The 19,574-nt window shown below is 39.4% G+C and overlaps 1 protein-coding gene across 3 annotated transcripts in view; it reads left to right on the forward strand.

Annotated features, from left to right (window-relative positions):
• Window positions 1-2,778: 2,778 nt before the first annotated feature.
• LOC311256874 (ecto-NOX disulfide-thiol exchanger 2-like) overlaps window positions 2,779-19,574 on the forward strand; it is a 166,231-nt gene continuing 149,435 nt past the window's right edge. For all 3 annotated transcript variants that reach the window (XM_084352268.1, XM_084352269.1, XM_084352270.1), the window contains exon 1: window positions 2,779-2,975. In XM_084352268.1, the coding sequence (XP_084208394.1) occupies window positions 2,954-2,975 (22 nt within the window). In that variant the 5' untranslated portion in view covers window positions 2,779-2,953. The remainder of the gene's footprint in view (window positions 2,976-19,574) is intronic.

Consider the following 19,574-nt stretch of genomic DNA (forward strand, 5'->3'; position numbering starts at 1 on the left):
AAATGAAGAACACGTGTATAGATTTCTTAATAAAGGCCCTCGCCTCTCAGAAGCGTACTGTGATCTTGTGCACGTTTGATTAGCTTTTCAAAGCCCCAGAGTTTCTACGCCGACAAAATTTACAGATGTTAAAGGTCAAACAAGTTATAATAGCACTGAGAAAAAATACCTTTTAAGCTCCACAGCTCTGTTCTTATTTTATTTTGCCCTTTATGCACTTTGTATGACACAGTCAAAGGCAAAGTCTATTTCAAGCTACATTGTCCCAAGGCAGATGATAAATGACTCACCGTTTCCATCATAAACTAAGTTCGAGCTCTCTTTCACTTTTAATGTATTCATACATCAGGTGTTTCTACCTTAATGCATTTCATATGTAGTGTTGCTTTGACACAAAATCAGTGCTGCATAAACTGGCAGTAAACATGCAATTTCCATATCCAGAAAATGGCTGCACAGATTGAGAAATCAACATTAGCGCTCTGCGAACGGCGTACGGCTCATTTATTTCTGCAATTACATCAAAGTTGTTTAAGAATCGATGCTGAGAGCACTTCGCCGGGTGTGATGGATGCACCGCAGGACTAATTCTTTTCCACTTTAGGATATGTCTGACATTCAGTTTATCTCTGACCTTTTTCTGGTTCCAGGGTGAAGGGACGGTAATTCAAAATCATTTTTCAGGGAGACATTGGTGTCAACTGGTAAATGCAGAATATCACCTTGGAACAAAAAAACCATTTCAGACAGAATAAAGAGAAAACTGCAGGTCATCTGTTGCCCAAGCATTTATCTAACTTTTCACTCTGAAAGGCTTTTCAAATTATCTCACCCGCCCTGCAGTGTCTGTCATTGATGTGTAATGTGGAGGGACACAATATCAACCAATGCAACCACTTCACTACCTTAAAAATACCCATCACCCCCACCAAAAATACCTTTTCATTGTCAAATAAAATTCTGTTTCTTTCTTGCAAATGTGAAATAGACTGTAGTCCGACGCACACTTTTAGCTATTTTTTGGAAACAACAACAACACTGTGAAGATTCAGTGATAGAAGCATCCAGAAAAGCTTCTCTCATGACAAAACCGATGGTGCAGAAAGGCTGCGAGCAAATATGCAGTACATGAAATGAGCCGCTGAGGGCAGATGATGTTAAACTAACCTGGGAGGAGATAACACATTTGGTTAACATGTGTTGCTCAGGTGCTCGGAGAACTGTTTCCCAGTGTACAGAACAGCTTCTTGGTATTAGGCAAAGAGCCAACCAGACGTTGGTGGTGAAGCACAGGGACAGTTTGGGTGCAGGAGGAGCACCTCCACCAGCTCGCATCTGACTTCTGCAGAGGATGAGAACAGCTTCACACACGTTAAATAAAATGTTGTTTGTAATCTTTGAGCAGGATCTGCTTGAAGATGAGACACCAGTATACCAAATACCACGGGAATATAATATATTTGAATGAACACATAAAAAGCTTTTTTTATAGTCACAAAAATAGATCTCTGCATCTCCTCCAATCTTGGTGTGAATTAGGCTAATGACTGCTAATGAGGACGGGACAAACAACCCAGTTTATCCACTGCTGTGGGATATTCCCTAGTGTCTTCAGAATTAGAATCGGCTTTATTGGCCAAGTATATGTACACATAAAGGGAATTTCACTGGTTTTAAGTTACTTTCACACACGCTGTTCCAAGAACAATCTACAGGGAAGACAGAAATAGATGTGAGGACAACAAGGCTAATCAAAAGGCAACAATTAATGTAGAACTATTAAATACATAATGATGATAAACTTTATTTCTATAGCACCTTTTCAAAGCAGAGTTGCAAGGTGCTTCACAAAATGCAGTGGGTTCAAACTATAGTCTAAAGAAAAGATGTTCTTCCATGTTTTTGGGTAGCACTGTTTTGACTTAGGCAACATTTCTGATACAGTTTATAATTATAGCCTTTCCAAAGCAACACTGACCTGTCGGTCTAACCCTTAACAACATACAATGTCTATATAAAAGCCAAATGTTTCTGTAATTCTGTCTTTGGGCACCTGGACGATATCACATAATTAGGAAACACAATAAATATGATACTTGTCATAAAACTTCATGATGGTTATTTTTTTTCTATAGTGCTTGGCCCCATTTTAAATCACTCCTCCAAACACACTTGAATAAAGCTGCTTTTAACCACTGATTTTGATTCTTTTACCTTCTTTCTTTCTTTCTTTCATCATACATGTTTTTAAATCTTGCTTTCGCTTGTGAATCGTTCATTGTTTGCTATGTTGTATGTATGTACAGTACTCTCTAACTTGATTAATTTCATTTCATATTATTTTGACAACTGTTGACAGTATCAATGTTGTCTATCATTAATCTCTGTCATTGTATTCAAAATTAAACCTATTATTCTCCCATAAATCAGCTCATCCAATGGGACACTGCACCTATGAAGATATTGACACCTTCTACAATTTGAAACACAGGAAAACAAGGTCCACGTGCCTTCAAATTAAAAGCTCAACGTCTATATAAATACAGAGAAAAGGAAGAAAGTATTCCTATCAGGTTTTCATAGCTGCACTCTTTTTACAAAAATGCGTACTGGAGTTAATAACAGACTCCACCGTACCATTTTAATCTTAAAAATCAAATTAATTGCCTTCTATTCGGCAAAACAAAAGTGCCTGAGTTTCGCTGTGGCATTTATTTTGAAAGTCAGAACAGGAAGTGCCATCTGTTGTTGTTGCTAGCTCGACAGCGGCACAGCGCGTGTTGTGAGGCAGGTGATAGCCGTCCACCGTCCACCGGCAGACACACACCGGAGCTCTGCCTCTCCTACCGCGGCACAACAGCCAAGAAACTCCCCGCCCGAAGGATTAATAACAGCCTGAGAGACTCTTATCTTCCGTGGGACCGTTTCATCTCAGAGCCTGCGACAGAGGACAATGTTTCTCCTGCAGTACGCCGGTAGGCTCGTCTGACTAACCGCTCAGCATCACACACCGGACACATGAGCTAAACATGATATTCTTGGAAAATGTATTTAAAGTGCGTCAGTTTCCAGTAAATACTGACTTCATAGACACTTCGTCACGTTAAATGGTATTTTTTTCCCTTCTCTAATGATGCCATTGTGTCAATGTGGGACCCAACAGCTTATTTTGGAAACTTAACGAGGTATTTTAGCTAATTATCATCAATATAATGCTGTAACGTCACAGAGGTGTTAGCTTAAATACCTGCTAACATTTCTGTTTGTTGTCAGATCAGTTGTAATGAGGTTGGACAGTTTAAGTTGCTTGGTTGCTCTTTTGTTATTATTATAATTCTGAATCATCTCTATCAACTAATGTCACTATCATATTTCTGTAATAATTTTTACTCAGTGTTTTTAAAAGATCCCAAAAGTCATACTTGAGTTAAAGGGGCACTGTGTAGTTTTGGAGAAGAAATTCAGACTCAGAATTTGAATGTTTACAATATTAATGAGGTAATAATTCAAACTGAGAAATATTTCTCTTCTCAATAGCTGAATAAACAAGCTCTTCTCAGAGGAAACACTGTTTGAGGCTAGAAAGGTGGCAGGGTCCGCCAGATATAGCTAAACAAAATAAAACAGTATGAAATGTGTTCCTTTAATGTCAGTTTGTTTATTCAGTTTATGTAGTCTTGGGGATGGAATAAGAGTTTGTTTAGGCATAAAAATAATAAATCTGATTTAAGATTTAAATAAAAACTACATAGTGCACCTTTAAAATAAAGTTGGTAACAGTGAAGGTCACCCACAGTCACCCTATTTATGGAATTAAGTAATTAATTTTCTGACAGTAAATGTACTTAAGTATCAAAACAGCCTACAAGTAATAATGTCTGATAATAGGATCCAAAATATTTAACCTGATGGTTGATAAAGTAATATTTTGAAAAATGTGCAGATCTCTGCTGCAGCATGCAAACTGCAAAGTAACTAGTAACTACAGTTAATCTAATAAATGTATTTGAGTATAAGGTACAATATTTGCTTCCAAAATATAGTGGAAGTATGAAGAGGCAGAAAATACTTAGTAAAGTACAAGTACCTCAAAATTGTACTAATTGTACATGAGTAAATGTACTTAGTTACATTACAACACTCTAATTTCCCACGTGTTTGTTTTAATAAATTGCGAGTTAAAGGTGAACTTCTCTGGTGCAGCTATTTTAAATTTCCTCCATGACATATAAAAGTTTATATCCCTCTCAAACTTTATTACAGGATTAGTTTACTTCACTTTGTAATGAAATTCATCCCCCTCATCTGACTTTATAATATCGTTTATCCTGTTTCTCATCCTGTGAGCGATGTGGAAGTTGGGGGGTGTGTGAACCAACTGTAGAAAAGTCATTTGATTTGGTTTGGATAGGGATAAACATAAAGTTAACTTTAGCACTCTCCAGACACACAATCCCAAACCTTCCCCACATTTTGAGAATGTGCAGCAGGACTGCCTGCAACTAACGATTATTTCCGTCATCGCTTAATCTGCTGATAATTTTCATGTTCAATTCATGAATCTATATCAGTCAATAAAATGTAAAACACAGTTGTGAAAAATGGGCTCCCAAATCCCTGCCGCATAAGTGACGCCTTCAAATTGCTCCTTTTCTCCAACAAACGGATCAAAATTAAAAGACTCTTCATTTACTATCATAAATGAGAAAGAAATGTATCGAATTTAAGAAGCTGAAACGAGCATATTTTTCACATTTTTGCTTGAAAAGTCACTAAAACAATTATCCGATTATCAGAACAGTTAACTTTCTTGAGATCAATTAAAACTAATCGTTAAGTTCTTAGGGTTAATAGTAAAATCATTTTTTTTCTGTTGGTCCACAGAGCTCGCTTTGGAAACTACTGGGCTCAGCCTTTATATGCCTGCTGAATTAAAGTCATCTAGGATTTAAATGGAGTGCTGCTGACTTTGTGTTTTCCGTGCAGTTATTTCCTAATTTCCCTGCGATCTTTTAACAGTAGTAAAATTAAACTGTTCACCGCAGTCACTGTGCAATTGGGTGATCTCACAATCCAAGAACCTCCCATCAACACACTTACAACACCTTGTTTTAGCTGCTTTCCGTGATTTATTTAGAACTGACTCCAGGTCTCTCAGAGCGAGTCTAATGATGGATAAGTGCTGGTAATTGGATGATCAGTTCCCTTTGTAGCTAGCCAGCCTAGTGTTGAGAAAATGCAAGCAAACCTTTAGCGAGGGACAAGCTCTGTACACACAGCTGTGCAGTCTCGTTGGCTGCACTGCTGCTGACCTGTTGTAAAGTCTCATGTTTTTGGACGCATTAAAATTACCATGAAAAACAGCGACTAAGACTGCAGCTATCGATTATTTTGATAATCAATTATTCTGCTGGTTGTACTGTTGCTGATTTAAGGTCAGTTTTCTTGGTGTATGAGTTGGGATATCTCAATCTCTGCAGCTTTGATTTTGACCTTGTTATTCTTTGATGCGTCTCTTCTCTTCAACCTTTTGAGGTATTTCTACAATACTACATTGGATGAGTACTTGTTTAATTTTTTGATATATAAAGTGGTGGAAAATATTAAAATATGTAGCTTTATCTAAAATGTTTAATACTGACCACACTGAAGTGTTTCACTCCAGCCCTGGCATCAGTTCACACCAGGAAAGGGCAGATTTCTGATGTTTTATGTTAATGTTCCCTGACTCCTCCAGCGATGGGACAATGTCCTCCCCACTCTCAAGAATGTGATGGGCGACATCCTTGCATCCATCACTATAAGTGGAGGCTGAGTGGCCTCAGGAGCAACCATGGTTGAGTTAAGGTCTATCATTCCCTGTGACAGCCATTTACCTCCACACTGCACCGATCGTCTCTCTGATCAATGAGCAGTACATTGTTGGATTGCCTTCAGGAGGGAGGGGCTGTCAGAGGGGCAGGCTAGACAGGACTAGAGAGTTGACAGAGAGATAGAGATGAAGAGAGAGAGAAACTACTGGATATCTGATTTGTTTTGAGTTTGCTGTGGCCCCAGGATAATGGTGCCAGTATAGCTAAATTAAAGCATAACCGAATGAAGAGTGAGATACTGTGGAGTGTGAAGAGATTTGTCAGCCTTGGAAAAATCTCCCTTTTAAATGAGGAAACGTAAGCTCGGTTTTGCTAACAATTCAGCAGTAACTGTGTGTCTTGTAACAATGGCTATGGGGAAAAGAGGCAGCATAATGAAATGTGAAAATATGAGTCGGAGATAAAGGAAGCTCCCGTTCTGTGAGTACCGCTGGCAATATCACTGTTTGGGAACGGAGGATTCAGAAGGGTACACTGCTGAAAGGCTCTGATGCTCAGCTCTAGTAACCTGGTTATGGATCATTCAGCAGGCCCTTGAAGGCCCAGGAAGACATGAAGTCTCCTGGCTGTTTAACTCCTGAGCTGAGTTTCTACAGTACAAGTCGCTCTCCGTGTCTTACTGCTGTCTAGTTTTTGGGGCGCTTTGTCAGTGCTGTTATCAAGAGCCAATGGGTTAATTATGTTGTATGTAAGGAATGGCTTTCGTCAAGATGTTTACATTTGCTTATGGACTTCAATACTTGCGTTGTGAGTGCCATCGAATTTATGTCTATAATAACCTCAATATTTTTAGGCTATTTCTCAGACACTTTATATGTGACTTGATATTTGATTAATATCTCGCTTTTACACTCCCCGTGACTGTTAAAATAACTATAATAACATCGTTAAAGTATGACATTAACACGAGCTCCGCTTCAGGAGTTTGACATTGTCAATGTGCTGGGACTTTGTGCTGAAGGCCACTATTTCCAAAGAAGAGAGCCGCAGCTGCATGAGCCACTTCAATGATTTTTCATGACTGTGTGCCAGAATCCAACAAATTTGAACTTTGACTCCAAATACACTGACATCTTCTGTATGCGTCGAATGCTATTCTGGCATTGAGGGAAGTTTGTTGGCTACAAAGAAAAGTTTGTGAATGTGCGTCCTTGAATTCTGATGGCAGGAGGAGGTTAACTGTTGGTAGCAAGTCGGTTGCTTTATTGACGGGGATGACAATGGTAAGGGGGAAGATGATGTCATGTGTGATGTCTTGACCTTGCATGATGCTGCCGATGTTCAGAAAATATAGAGATGAGTCATACTCTGTTGATGGTAAATATGCTGTATTGATGGTGATGTTGCTAGGTGATATTGACAGTACCCAGTGTTCATTATATAATGTACGGACTGAGTGGAATTTATCATGGACACTTACTCGAGAGTGCTCGAGAGACGCTTCAGTGACTTGGAAAATTCTCGACTGTGCATAGACGAACGCCATGTTCTGCAAATATGTTTACATCAACTCGTTTTATGTGTCTATATTGTATGTTTTTATGTTTTTCTATGTGTTTTAATGCTTACTGCAGCAGAAATTATCCACTTGGAACAAATCTTAAATCAAAACTTAGACTTAAAATGAACATTATTGTGATTATTTACATTTTGCCGAATGCTGTGCACTAAACAGTTAGCTTTTCAGCAATAGCTGTAAAACCCCTATTACTTGTATTAGGTCTTTTATCACATTATTATTGGATTATTGGTATGCATGTAAAAGTGAGTTAATCTATTCCACTTTCATATTCAACATATCAAACAGGTACTTTATCACTCTACCTACAGTATTGATCCTGCTGCCATTTTATAGCGTTAATGAAAATAAAGTTACTTTTCCAGAGAAAATCCTGTCATTGAACTGGAGGTTCAAGGGCCAGCTGCCTTAAGGTTAAAACGTGGACCGTGGGTGGGGCAAGATTAATTCACATCCAGAGATTTTGATATGCTGCACTCATCAGATCTCTCCTGATTTTCAGTATCATTTCTTTAATTTAAGCTGTGATAGAACGAAACTCACTTCGACTTTCTTCTACTTTGACTGCATGAAGTAACTTTCACCTCAACTCTTGGTGGGGTTCCCCCTCGAGGCAAAGGGTAATTATCTAAAGCAGAATCTTTCGAATATCTCAGAACTAAAAAGACTTATGAAGACAGCAGAGCCATCATCAACTTTGGTTCTCGAGGATAAATTTTCATAATGCATTTTATACATGTGAAGGCAGCATTGATAAATGCAGTTTGAACTCCTTTGCATCTAATTTATGACAGTCATCTCCTTTGAGCAGGAAACCTGACAAGGAGCTTAAGTGAATCCCTAAACAGCCCTTCTTATCTTGTTAGGTCTCAGCTTCAGAAGGGCAATGATAAAAATCTGATTCCTGTGTTTTTGGCTCCAGAGCTCATTTGAGTCATTGTCATTTAAATGTGCCCTCCTGCAAAAAAACAGGTGAAAGAAAACATGTTTATTTTGGTTGAGGCAGTTAAGCATGTTCATGGTTTGTTTGGCACTAAATGAGTTCGCAGTTTTCACTCTGCCCCCTCTTGTATTTGAGTGGCTCACACACATCTGATGTACTATTGTTACACCCACAAAAGCAATTGTTTGGAAAATTGTTTTTTTTCTCTCCCTTTTTAAACTAGAAGGGAGGTGTAAGAAATGTTCCTGTTACAGTTAGAGACACTTCTACATCAGAAGTTGGTGCATAACGGTGCTTTTCCACCATTACTATCACTGCAGTGGACAGCTGTGCTACCGAGCACTGTCACTGTGCTTTCACACTGCTGGCAACTTCGTTGATGGGTTTCTCTTTCCTAGCTGATTGTGACTGAAGTTCTGTACATTGTGTAGTTTTCCCTGATTTCTTTTCCCCTCCCTTATACATTGAGATAGGTTGCTATAGAAACTGTCGCTAATTAGATTGGGTTTACTGGAAAATTATCTTAAATGCTCAATTATTGATGGAGGGTGGTTGGCAACCATTCTGTCTTCATTGTATTTTCAAATTTAAACAACATGGTAGCTGACAGCTCTGAGGGCTGTAATCAACTTCATAAAAAGTCAACACAGAAGGGAAGCAAGGAATCAAAGAAGACGCTGATTGCAGATAAATGCGAAGATTTCTCGGCCAGGACGCTGAATTTGGCCACATTTTTAGCTCTGTCTAGCCAAATGAAGACAGGGTAACTGCTGCCAATACAAAGTTTCAATATTTAGCTAATTGAGGGCTCAAGACATCCCAGAGATGATGGAAAATGTGTTTGGAAAAACAGAGATCTTCCTTAGAGGCCTCTGGGACAAAAATAATTATAAATGTACGTTAAACATACTCATGTATGTATGAGAATGTATAACTATTGCTTAGTAATTGACAGTCTGAACCAAGCACTAACCAGAGTGGAGCACATATTCTCGTGCGACACTCGGGCACTCACAGGTAACATGATTTCTTATTTCTCTGATTATGGCTTCAAGCTGGAAACGTGTTCATTCTTTTGCTCACAATAAATAAGATTAGCTGTTATCTGTGAGTGCTGGGGCTTTGTTTATATTTGATTCTTGCTACCACTGTGCACCCAATATAATATCTACGTTTTGGAGCAGTAAGTGCTGTTATTTTGTGTTTTAATTTTTGTCATTGTCACTGGCTGGCTACTCAGCGTGAGACCTATGAAAAACATGTTGCATTAAAATCCAAAAGGACACAGGTTACTATTATGGACGGGAAATACTTTCTTCCCTTCTTTTTTCCCTGATAAAACTACATTGTTAACAACAAATCTGTGAAACTGGCTATTTAGCTGTTAGCAGCTGGTTATGTAACTTTTTGAGTCCTGTGGTATATTTGGCTTAGAGACCCAGCGACTAGTTTACAGCTAATGGAGCTAACAGCTAAACACACAGCAGGACTGAGTTTCTGTTTAGAGGAACACAAAATGTTAGACTGTGTACTGAAGTTCATTGTGTTTAATGTGAAGTTTACAGTGAATAAATGTACTGAAGTGCTTCATCTAAGTACAGTTTGGAGGTAAACGTGAATCCAAATACTTGTAACCAATAAATACAGATGAACATTCTGATTTTAGAGGTTTACATTCACTTTTTGATGTCTAAAAATGTTTATCAGGACTGTGATGAAAAAAGCTAGAGCCTTGTAATTAGAGTAAATTAATATAATATATAAATTAAAGAGTTTTTCTACTTTGTATGTGAAGAGTTGAGCAGGCAGAAGCCTTTTTTTGTCATCTGAAGCTGTTTTAAGAATATGTTGAAACAGAAAAACGCCTTTATACTTCACCAATTGTCACGGCTCTCCCAGTGGAAATAAGATGCAAATATGGAGACACTAAAGTAAATTGAGGTAAATATATTATGCTGCAGCAAATGCGGTTGTGAAGTGTGATTTGACAGTCCTTTGGAGCATCAATAAATGGTAGAATAGTTTCTTATTAGGACAAACTGGGAATTCAGCTCCCCAGAAATTTGACACATCCTCCTTTATAAGTTATTCATCAAAGGAGTGAATAAGTTAGGGTAAATAATGAAAAGTGAAATATTCAGTTGAATAGCTCAGAGGGGCTGTACAATATAACAACAGTTGTTGCTATCCCAGTCAATTATATATCATGTATAATGAGAGACAGTGCCATATGGATGGACTTGTAATTGTTTATATCAATTCTCTCTGTGTGTCTTTGTGTTATTTTATACTTCCCTGTACTTCCAGAGTACATTGAGTGATCAGAACCCACTGTACAGTACACTGCAATACAAGTGATAACAGCCCTGTAAAATAAAAATAAGTCCGAGAGTCGTTGATTTACCTCCATAGTCATTTTGATGCTGGGGCTCATGCTGTGCTCTATCGGACTGCATGATAATAGTAAGCGTGTGCAAATTGCAATTTGGCCACATCTTCTTGTACTGTACAGCAGAGCGAAGATATTGCAATACTTACATTAAAATGCAATTCAATGCATTTCCTTGTTTTGATTGATTGATTACAAAGTTTGAAAGAGAAATTGCAGATTTTGAGCTGTTGATGTTTTTGATGATTACAGTCTTGGTTTACAAGATATCTTTGCAGTTTCACCGCTCTTTCATACCTTTGAATCACTGTCCACATCTACCATTTTACTAGTTATTTTAAATGAGGACATCATGTTCCTGTGCCATAGCCAGAAACGTAGATTGACGCAGCTGTGCAGGTTGTAAGGTCAGCTTATAGAAATACAACTCCTTAATCAGCATATTTCTTCAGTTGGCATCAAAAATGGTGAATGCTCCTGCAGTAATAACCTCTATTTCAGCTTCTGTGTCAACTCAAAATGATGCAGACGTGAAGTTACTCACTGCTGGTTGGGCAAAACAAGAGAAATAACACTGTCATGTCAAACTGAAAATTTCCAAACATGAGCACGATATCAGTCTGAATAATGAAGTAAAAGAAAACAATTATTAAGTCTGGGGCCTGTTACACCAAATTTGCAACACTCAATCTGTGATTTATCACATGAGATCAGGACTCAAAAATGTATCTGCAACTTGTGAGCAACAGTGAACCTGTAAGACGTGACACTGCCATCATTTGGGATTTGTGTGTGAGCAGTGCAAAGTTTCTCTTTTGTGAAACCAGATCCTCATTAACAACTCTTGCTCCATTTATTTATGATGACTTTGTCTGAATATCTATTTGTGTCTGTCAGATTGTGCTCATTGGCTGGCCTTGTCTTCCAGGTGAGACATTCAGCAGATAAGTAGGATTTTTACCGGTACCAGAATCAGTTCATTTGATGTGCAGTGTGAAGGACTGTGTGGTAGAACACTGTGAGTGTCAGCAGAATCAGCTGCAACTTGGCAGCCTGAAGGTGTTTTTGGATCAGCTCTGGCACTCTCTGGGGCTCCACCACCTGATTGATGGAGCTGTTTGTTCCTAATCACTTCAGAGATAAAGTACCATGTGAGGAACAATGGAAGTGGATCTAAGGACTCTGCAGCAGCTGGAACAGGAGCCAACACCAGAGTTTAGGCAATAACTTCAGATCGTCTCATTGTTTCACAACTCATGCTTTTTCGCCCCTTTTATTAGGTAATGGCTGACGTTTAGCTTGCCACGACAGTTCAGGTGTCTCTGTTTGCCAGACACTCCATTTGGGATGGTCTGATTGTTCAGCTTTGTGATCTTTTGGAGGTTCACAAAGCTGAACAATCAGTATTATGTGGTGACTTATCTAATTCAGCAGATAAGTCTGTTTTAGTGAAGCTGGTACCAGTTCAAGTTTGTGTGGTAAATCAATATGTGGCAGGATTTCCCATCCAGAAATGTTGTGTGTGCAAACAGTCGTATTTTGAGGGATCAGACTAAAAACAGTGAGAGAAGAAGGAATAGGAAAGTTTGGTATAAACCAAAGGATATGATCATAAGGTAGGTTCGAGGTCAAAATTGACAAATGAGATGACTGTTCATCAGGGATCAGCTCTATGATTACATCTGAGCAGATGTTTATTTATTTTTTATTTCTCTTCACACATATCATCTTGAGAAAGAAGTCCTCGCTCTGCTACATCAATATCAGGATTCTCCTCAGCCTGTCAGTATAAGCCTCTGTGTGGACAAACTGAGCCAGACATGGACTGGTGGAGTCTGCGTGAATTGTGAATGAAGACAGCTGCATCCCAACTGCATGTTAGGCCTCCAGTGGATTCTGCTGTGAAAATGTGAAAAACTAAACTAAGATGCAGGACAGCCCCCAGAGCTTTCAAGAAGTGGCAGCTGCCAGCCTTACAGCATACTGCTCTTCTAGCTGGCTACTTTATTATATTATCTATCTTTGGCTGTAGTTCCTAGCTGCTGTTAGCAAGTTAGCTCAGTAAGTTGTGCAGATAAGTGGCCCCAAGTGGTCCAAAGTGTACTTGGACTGCAACCTTGGATCGTGGGGGAACACTAGAGACAGACAGATACCAGATGACAGAGGATATGGTATGGAGGTCATTTACAGTCGCTCTGATCAGGACCATGCCTTTAGAAGACACTGCAGCCAGGGATAGGCAGGCATGAAGCAGCGGAGGAGTGACAGACAGTGGGCAACAACGGTGTGTAAACCAGAACTGGACTATAGGAATGTGTGTGTGTCTGTGTGTGTGTGTGTGCTAAGCTGAGAGGTTGTGTCCTGCCGAGTAGAGAGCGGTGAGTCGTCTTCAGTGTTCGACAAATATTAACAAAATAATTGATGAACAAACACAATTAAGAGTTTAATTACAAAGACGGGGGACATCCTCATTAGAGGGGCTTCTTAGGAAAACACTGGAAAACACCAGTGGCGACAACTGAGTATTGTGCAGTGTGTCCACTGAAAGAGTCACACAGACGTTCATGGGCTTAATGAATGAACACAATTAACTAATTATCCCTAATTTATATTGTGTTTTTTTTTACAGCAGAGCCATCTGTAAGATGTATTGCAAACAAACACTAAAGCAGACAGTGTTCTCAAAGTGTCATATGAGGAAAATGAAGGCTATGCCTCGGCATCACACTTTAGTTTTAAAGTTTAAAATGTCCTAGATTTTTTTTTTTTAAACAATGAACCAGTTATAGAAACTCATATCAAATGCTAGCTACACACAAAAAGCCTACATCTCCTCTACAGTAAGTCTATATTTGTTTTAAATCAGGTTGGCAAATTAAAATGTCCATCTAGAATGATACTCAGTGGAGCGTATACCTCTGCCATTCATAAACCATCCATCACTGCTTAACGATTATTTAAGCTCCCCAGATCTGCAACAGCCAAACAAGAGGACAACAAAACAATGCAGATAGTAGCTTAATCTCCACTGGGTTGTGGCAGAATAATACGTTGACAGAAAGAGAAACAATGTTAAAAAAGTCAAAAGTTAGAAAAAATTCCTGGATCCGTCACTTTATCTGGATCTGCACCAAAAGTTAATATTTTCTATTCTGGGTCGAGAAACATCCATCATCCAAATTTCATGGAAATCCACTTTTGTGTAATCCTGCTGACCAACCAACCAACAAACAAACGGACACAGATGAAAACCTAAAAAAAAATAGCTGCCTCCTTTTACCCACCGGATGTTTTCTCCATATCCTTGTGGAAATCCCCTGCCCCCACCCCACAGTTTCTCTGCCTTTCAAGATAGAGCAGGTGCTGGAAATCTTGTGGTCACAGTGGAGCAGCAAGACTGTAGGCTGTGACAGTCGCCTTGACTGCCTCTTTCAAGAAACAAAGTGTTTCTGAGATTTTGCTATGATTCTGGCATTTTTCTCTTTGCAGCAACGCCAGGATAAACAATTGGAAATAGCACAGCACAGGCTATGATTGATTGCTGTGAGGACGACGCACACTACATCAGAATGTGCCTGTGTCCACTGTTGCTGCTGTGCAGTGGATGGTCTCCACTGTATTCCTCGGGATACCTGGGCATGAGCGGCTATCTGTATTTGCAGATTAGTCAGATATACTTAAGACTGTTGTGTAGTATAGCCTGAATGATACTGGATTGTTTAGGCTGATACTGACATTGTTAATTGAGATTTTTGCGCAATTAATTAACAAAATGTATTCTAGTTTATGAAAAAATATTATTGTCAGTCTACTACTCCCTCATTGTATTCCCTCGATTTACTGATGATGTTATTTATACATCGTGCCTTTGTCCTGAAGACATTGATATGTCGAACATTTTCCCAGAGGAGAAAATGGTGGAACACTGAGGTTGTGGTTCAATGGTTTGGCCCGGGAAAAGGCAGCTTCCACTGAGAATCCTTGTCTGAAAAGCAGCCATGTCTCCACAATAATAGACATAGGATGCCTAGAGGGGTGTTGAGGATCAACAGGGACATGAACACTTGCATGACACAAAAATAGCTTGAATGTTGAAAAACAAACCATACTGTTGAAGCAAGAGGGTACGAGAACTAAACATGCTATCAATACTGTGGTTAAAGCTCTCTGGCTGATTCTTTTCCTTAGGGGCAGTCTGGCATTGAATAAAGAACATCCCTATCCGCTTCACTGAATGAGAGTGGATTTTTTATTTCCCTCCTGGAAGTAAAATCACCATGGAAGGGTTGTTTGTGGATTCAGAGCTACTCGAGATTAGAGCTCAAATCACTGAAATATGGAGGAACCTGATGGCAGCTTGGTAATTTTCCATTTACCTGAGAGGGCTTTTCTAGGAATCCTATATTGGAGTTTTTGCCCTGTTTGCTGTAAACATTCTCACTCTGACAGACCCCCACTGTGCAGACCCTTTCATAAACACAGGAGAAGCTCTATCTAATAACTCATATGGAGCTGTGATGAAGGATTCACTGTATGAGCTCAAAAGAAGCCCTGTACCTGAGGTGTTTACCGCACTGAGCTGGGCCAGACTCAGACTCCTGCTGTTTGGATAAGTTGGTGGATTTTCGTGCATTCAGCACATCGCGCTGACCAAAATTTGTTTGGTTGCTGTTTTCAAGTCTTCATGTGGAATGGATTGTGGTCAGCATTTACAAGGAAGTGATACATCACTGGTGTAACATTTCAGGAGGAAAGCAGAACAGCTTTCATTTGAGTTGTCAATGTTGGGCTGTGTCTATTTTTGACCGTTAAAATGCACCTTAAAGTCAGCAGTATGCCTCTACATCGGTCGTGCAGGCATTCTACAAAAATCCACATGTCCGTTTGATTATTTCACTTGCTATTATTTCTTACACCCCCTTCTTTATGTTTTTCTTTATGTTGTTTGCTTTTGTATCCGTCTGTGACAGATGGTTTGCTCACTTCTCTACCTCTGTATCACCATTCTTTCTCTTTGATTGTGTTTTATCACGGAAGTTGCATAGTACACATTAAAAATTCACAATTTAAAAAGTGAGGTTTGGTGCACATGTTGCAGTCTATTACCCTGTGACAGGGTTTCCCGCAGGAAATTGGTTAGAGGAGGTGGTAAGTAGTGACAGCCACTGATGTCAAAACATCCTTAAAACTAACTTCTACTCAAAGCAGACTCAGTTGGATAAAATGTGCTCAATTAGTAATTAAAATGAACTTCAGCCTCGTATCTGATCTGCAGTGCAGTGATGGTCTTTTTTCCTCACACATCAGCGCTTGTTAGTGACTGATTGGACTGCTTGTCTTTATTTTTTGAAACTGTGAAACCTACTACAGCATTTCCCTGACATTACGCCATGCTGTTTTGATGAAATATTAAAAAGACAACATACGATGTAACTGATTAATGAACCCATCCTGACGCATCGTCCAGAGAGCCGTGAAGTTCCTAGATAAAGTTTTAACAGTCACCTTACTAACTAAATATGTGGCCTTTACTGTGTGATGAAGCAGCACGGCACATTTTCTCTGAAGCCAAATAAGTCGAATTCATTTCATTTTATTAAAATATATATATATGTTTTTTTAACTATGTGTTGGAGGTGCTTTTTATTTTAGGTGAGACAGGTTGCCTTCACTTCATAAAACACTGTGTGTCACTCTGCCTGTAGTGCACATAAAAATCTCATTACTTAAAAGTTCTGTGTGCATGAATATTTATATATGAGTAAAAATTCATATTTTGGAGTTTTTTTATTAAGTTTGTTTTTCTCATAATCAACATGAGCTAAAGCAGTAAGGAATAGTTTATTAAAAAGTTTCCTCCTTTGTTGAAGAAAGTTTGATTGATTCCTCAAGGATGGTTGTGTCATGCCTCCTTCACTGATCTTCGTACAGTGTGTTTATGGACACGATAGCCAAGATATAGTTACCGTCAGACACCTATACATAGTAAACATAAGACCTATCTTTTGTAAATTAGTTTTTGTGCAGTCTATTTGTCTCCAAGTCTTTAAAGAAAAACATTATAAAGATAAATGCCTCAGGTAACATTCTGGCAATTATTTTCTGACAGCTCATTTACATACATTTTTCAGTTGTCATAATAATAAAAAAAAAAAGATATGGTCGAAAACTTGACTGTAACTCTAAAGTATTTCTCTGTGATGCTGTTGTGCAGTACCATTTTGAAACACCTACCAAAGAAAATTATAACCTAAAGATGGATGCCACAAAAACCTAGTGAAAGTCATCAGCTCCTATGGTTCCTGTCAGGGCTCATTTATTCAACTCTCATGGTTATGTGAGTCCTTGCAGCCTTTTCGCCATGTGAATTCTCATCTACATTCACATCTCTCCTCTGCCTGTGGCTCCGCATCCAAACACCTTCCCGATGGGGTTTACTGTCTGCGTTTCACTGCATCCCTCATTGATTTGGCCTCGTCTGTGAGCTGAGGAGACCTCCACCTGGGTCAGCCCAATCTGAATCCCTCTTTAGGCTGCACGCTGCAGGTCTCAAACAGTTCAGATGCCCCCTCTGATTATTTTCTGAGCCTGAGGAAATAAAAACAGTGTGATAAGATAAAATTACTATTTTACTGTATGTGGACAAACTGCCACATCTTTATCAGCGCACTTGGCCTTTTGGCTAGACCTTCACAAGCTCAGCAGGAAGTGCGATGGAGAAGACAGTGACATCAAAGCCCTGAAGTTGTGGTGCTATTATTGATAAGACAAACTGTGATAAAAATACGTCACTCTGTTCCTTTATATTGGGCCAAGATTTAATTAGATGAATTATAACCGACTGGAAAGAGAGCTACATTTTCCAGAGGCAAGAAGAAAGCTAACGAACAATGACACACACAGTAGGACTCCCTCCTTTCCCTCCTTTTGTCCCACTTCCTCCTCTCCCTCCTACACTCGGTCTTTTCTCTCCTTTTATTTCACCACATTGAGCATTTTACATCAAACTGGTCTGACCATGGCCTCCTGCAGGTGACAGATGCCCATGGGATCTGAGTCATCATCGCTGCATTCCTGCATATCATTTCACCAGCCTCTTGATGGATGTGCTCTCCGCCTCCCTGTGTCTTTTAGCGTGACAATGAGTGCTAAGTGAGTGGAATACAAGAATACAGTCTGCTCTTTAATTTTCACTGTTTCTGTGAAAGACTGTCCAAGCAGACCTTGGAGTCCTTGCTCCCTAAGGAGCAACACAGCTACAGTGGACAGCTCCCACTGTGCTGCAGCTCCGCTGGAGATAATCTCCCTGTCAGCAGCCTGTCTCTCTCCCAGATGTCAACTGATGCCAACTGTTGTGTACCTTCAGTTTGCACTCCCACAGCGCTGTCAGCAAATGCTCATCTCACCATTTTCTGTGCTACTGATTTTACCGTACTATTGCATGCCCAACTCACTGCATACATTTCTGCACCTCAGTGTTTAGATCATGTATGCAGGAAGGTGTGCATGTGTTCAGTGACCTCTCAATGTAGGTGCTGTGTGCAGCAATTACATTTGAATAAATTACCATTTCCATTTTGAAAAAATAGCATAATTAAAGATAACAGTCTGTAGATAATGTGATGGCACCCTCCACACTTAAAGGAAAACCTCATCCATAAATAGAAATTCACTCATTTTCTATTTACCCCGATGCCGATGGAGAGTCAGGTGAAGCTTCCTAGTCCTCAAAAGATTTCTGGAGCGTCACAACAAAAAAGCATCATGAAAATATGTGATTTACACCCTTGTGCGCAGTCGAGCTTGTGCACCCACTTCAGACAGGTGTGCACTAAAGCTTTTCGCTTAGCAGCTGCAGTGAAGATTTCAGCTTTAAACAGGTGTAAACATTTTTTTAAATCAGTTTGCGACGCAATGCTGTTTTGTTTTGAATCTCAAGAAATGTTTTGTGGACTGTGAAACCTCACCCAACTTTCCATCAGCATGGGAGTGAATTCTAGGTGAACATTTACTTTAAACCAAATAGTGACAATGCTAACTTGCTAATGCTAAGAAGGCATACTGTTATCCATGTTCACCATATTAGTTTAGCATGCTAACGTGTGATACTAAAAAATAAGGGCTGTTTGTAAGTTTTGCAGATATGTAGTCATATACCAAAATGTGGTGATGCTGTAAAGGTTTGAAGTTTTGTATTCATGATTCTGCATGTTATTGTCTGTCGAGGCTGAATCTTTGCTGACAGATGCCAGCAGCAGCTGACTTACATCATGTCACTGAACACACCCATTACAGAGAGGAGGCTAATTGGATTCACAAATCAGCTGACAGCTCCAGGTTTATAGTGGCATTGGGCTTTATGGGTAATATTTCAGGGACTGTTAGGCAGTTTGTCAGAGGTAGTTTGTAGGTAGAGATGAAGTGACACAGTAGAGAGCACCTGGGTAGTACTGGCACTCATTTCTTACATTTTGTCGAGCTTTTACTGAGCAAAAACCACTGGTGAGCAATGAGTCACTGTAAAACCACTCAGCACCAAAGAACTGAGCCCAGCATCATTGACTGGAATGATACATGCTTTTGAAGGCAATTAAACCTTTGACTTGTTGTCTAAAATGACAAAATCCTCAAATCCTCTTAATAAAACTGCTTTTCAAATTGCATTAATGGACTCCATTTGTTTGGATCAAATTACAAATATGCTGTAGGATGTCATTCGTCATTTGTCCCTCTTCTCGTACTACAACAACAAGCTCTGTCCACTGACAGGGACTGAGACTGGAAGATGAAAGACATCAAGAAGAATGTCATCCGCAGAGTTTTTGTACTTCATAAAAGCCAGGGCCATTT

This window comes from Pagrus pagrus (assembly GCF_965226575.1).
Source record: "Pagrus pagrus genome assembly, chromosome: 5".
Taxonomy (NCBI): Eukaryota; Metazoa; Chordata; class Actinopteri; order Spariformes; family Sparidae; genus Pagrus; species Pagrus pagrus.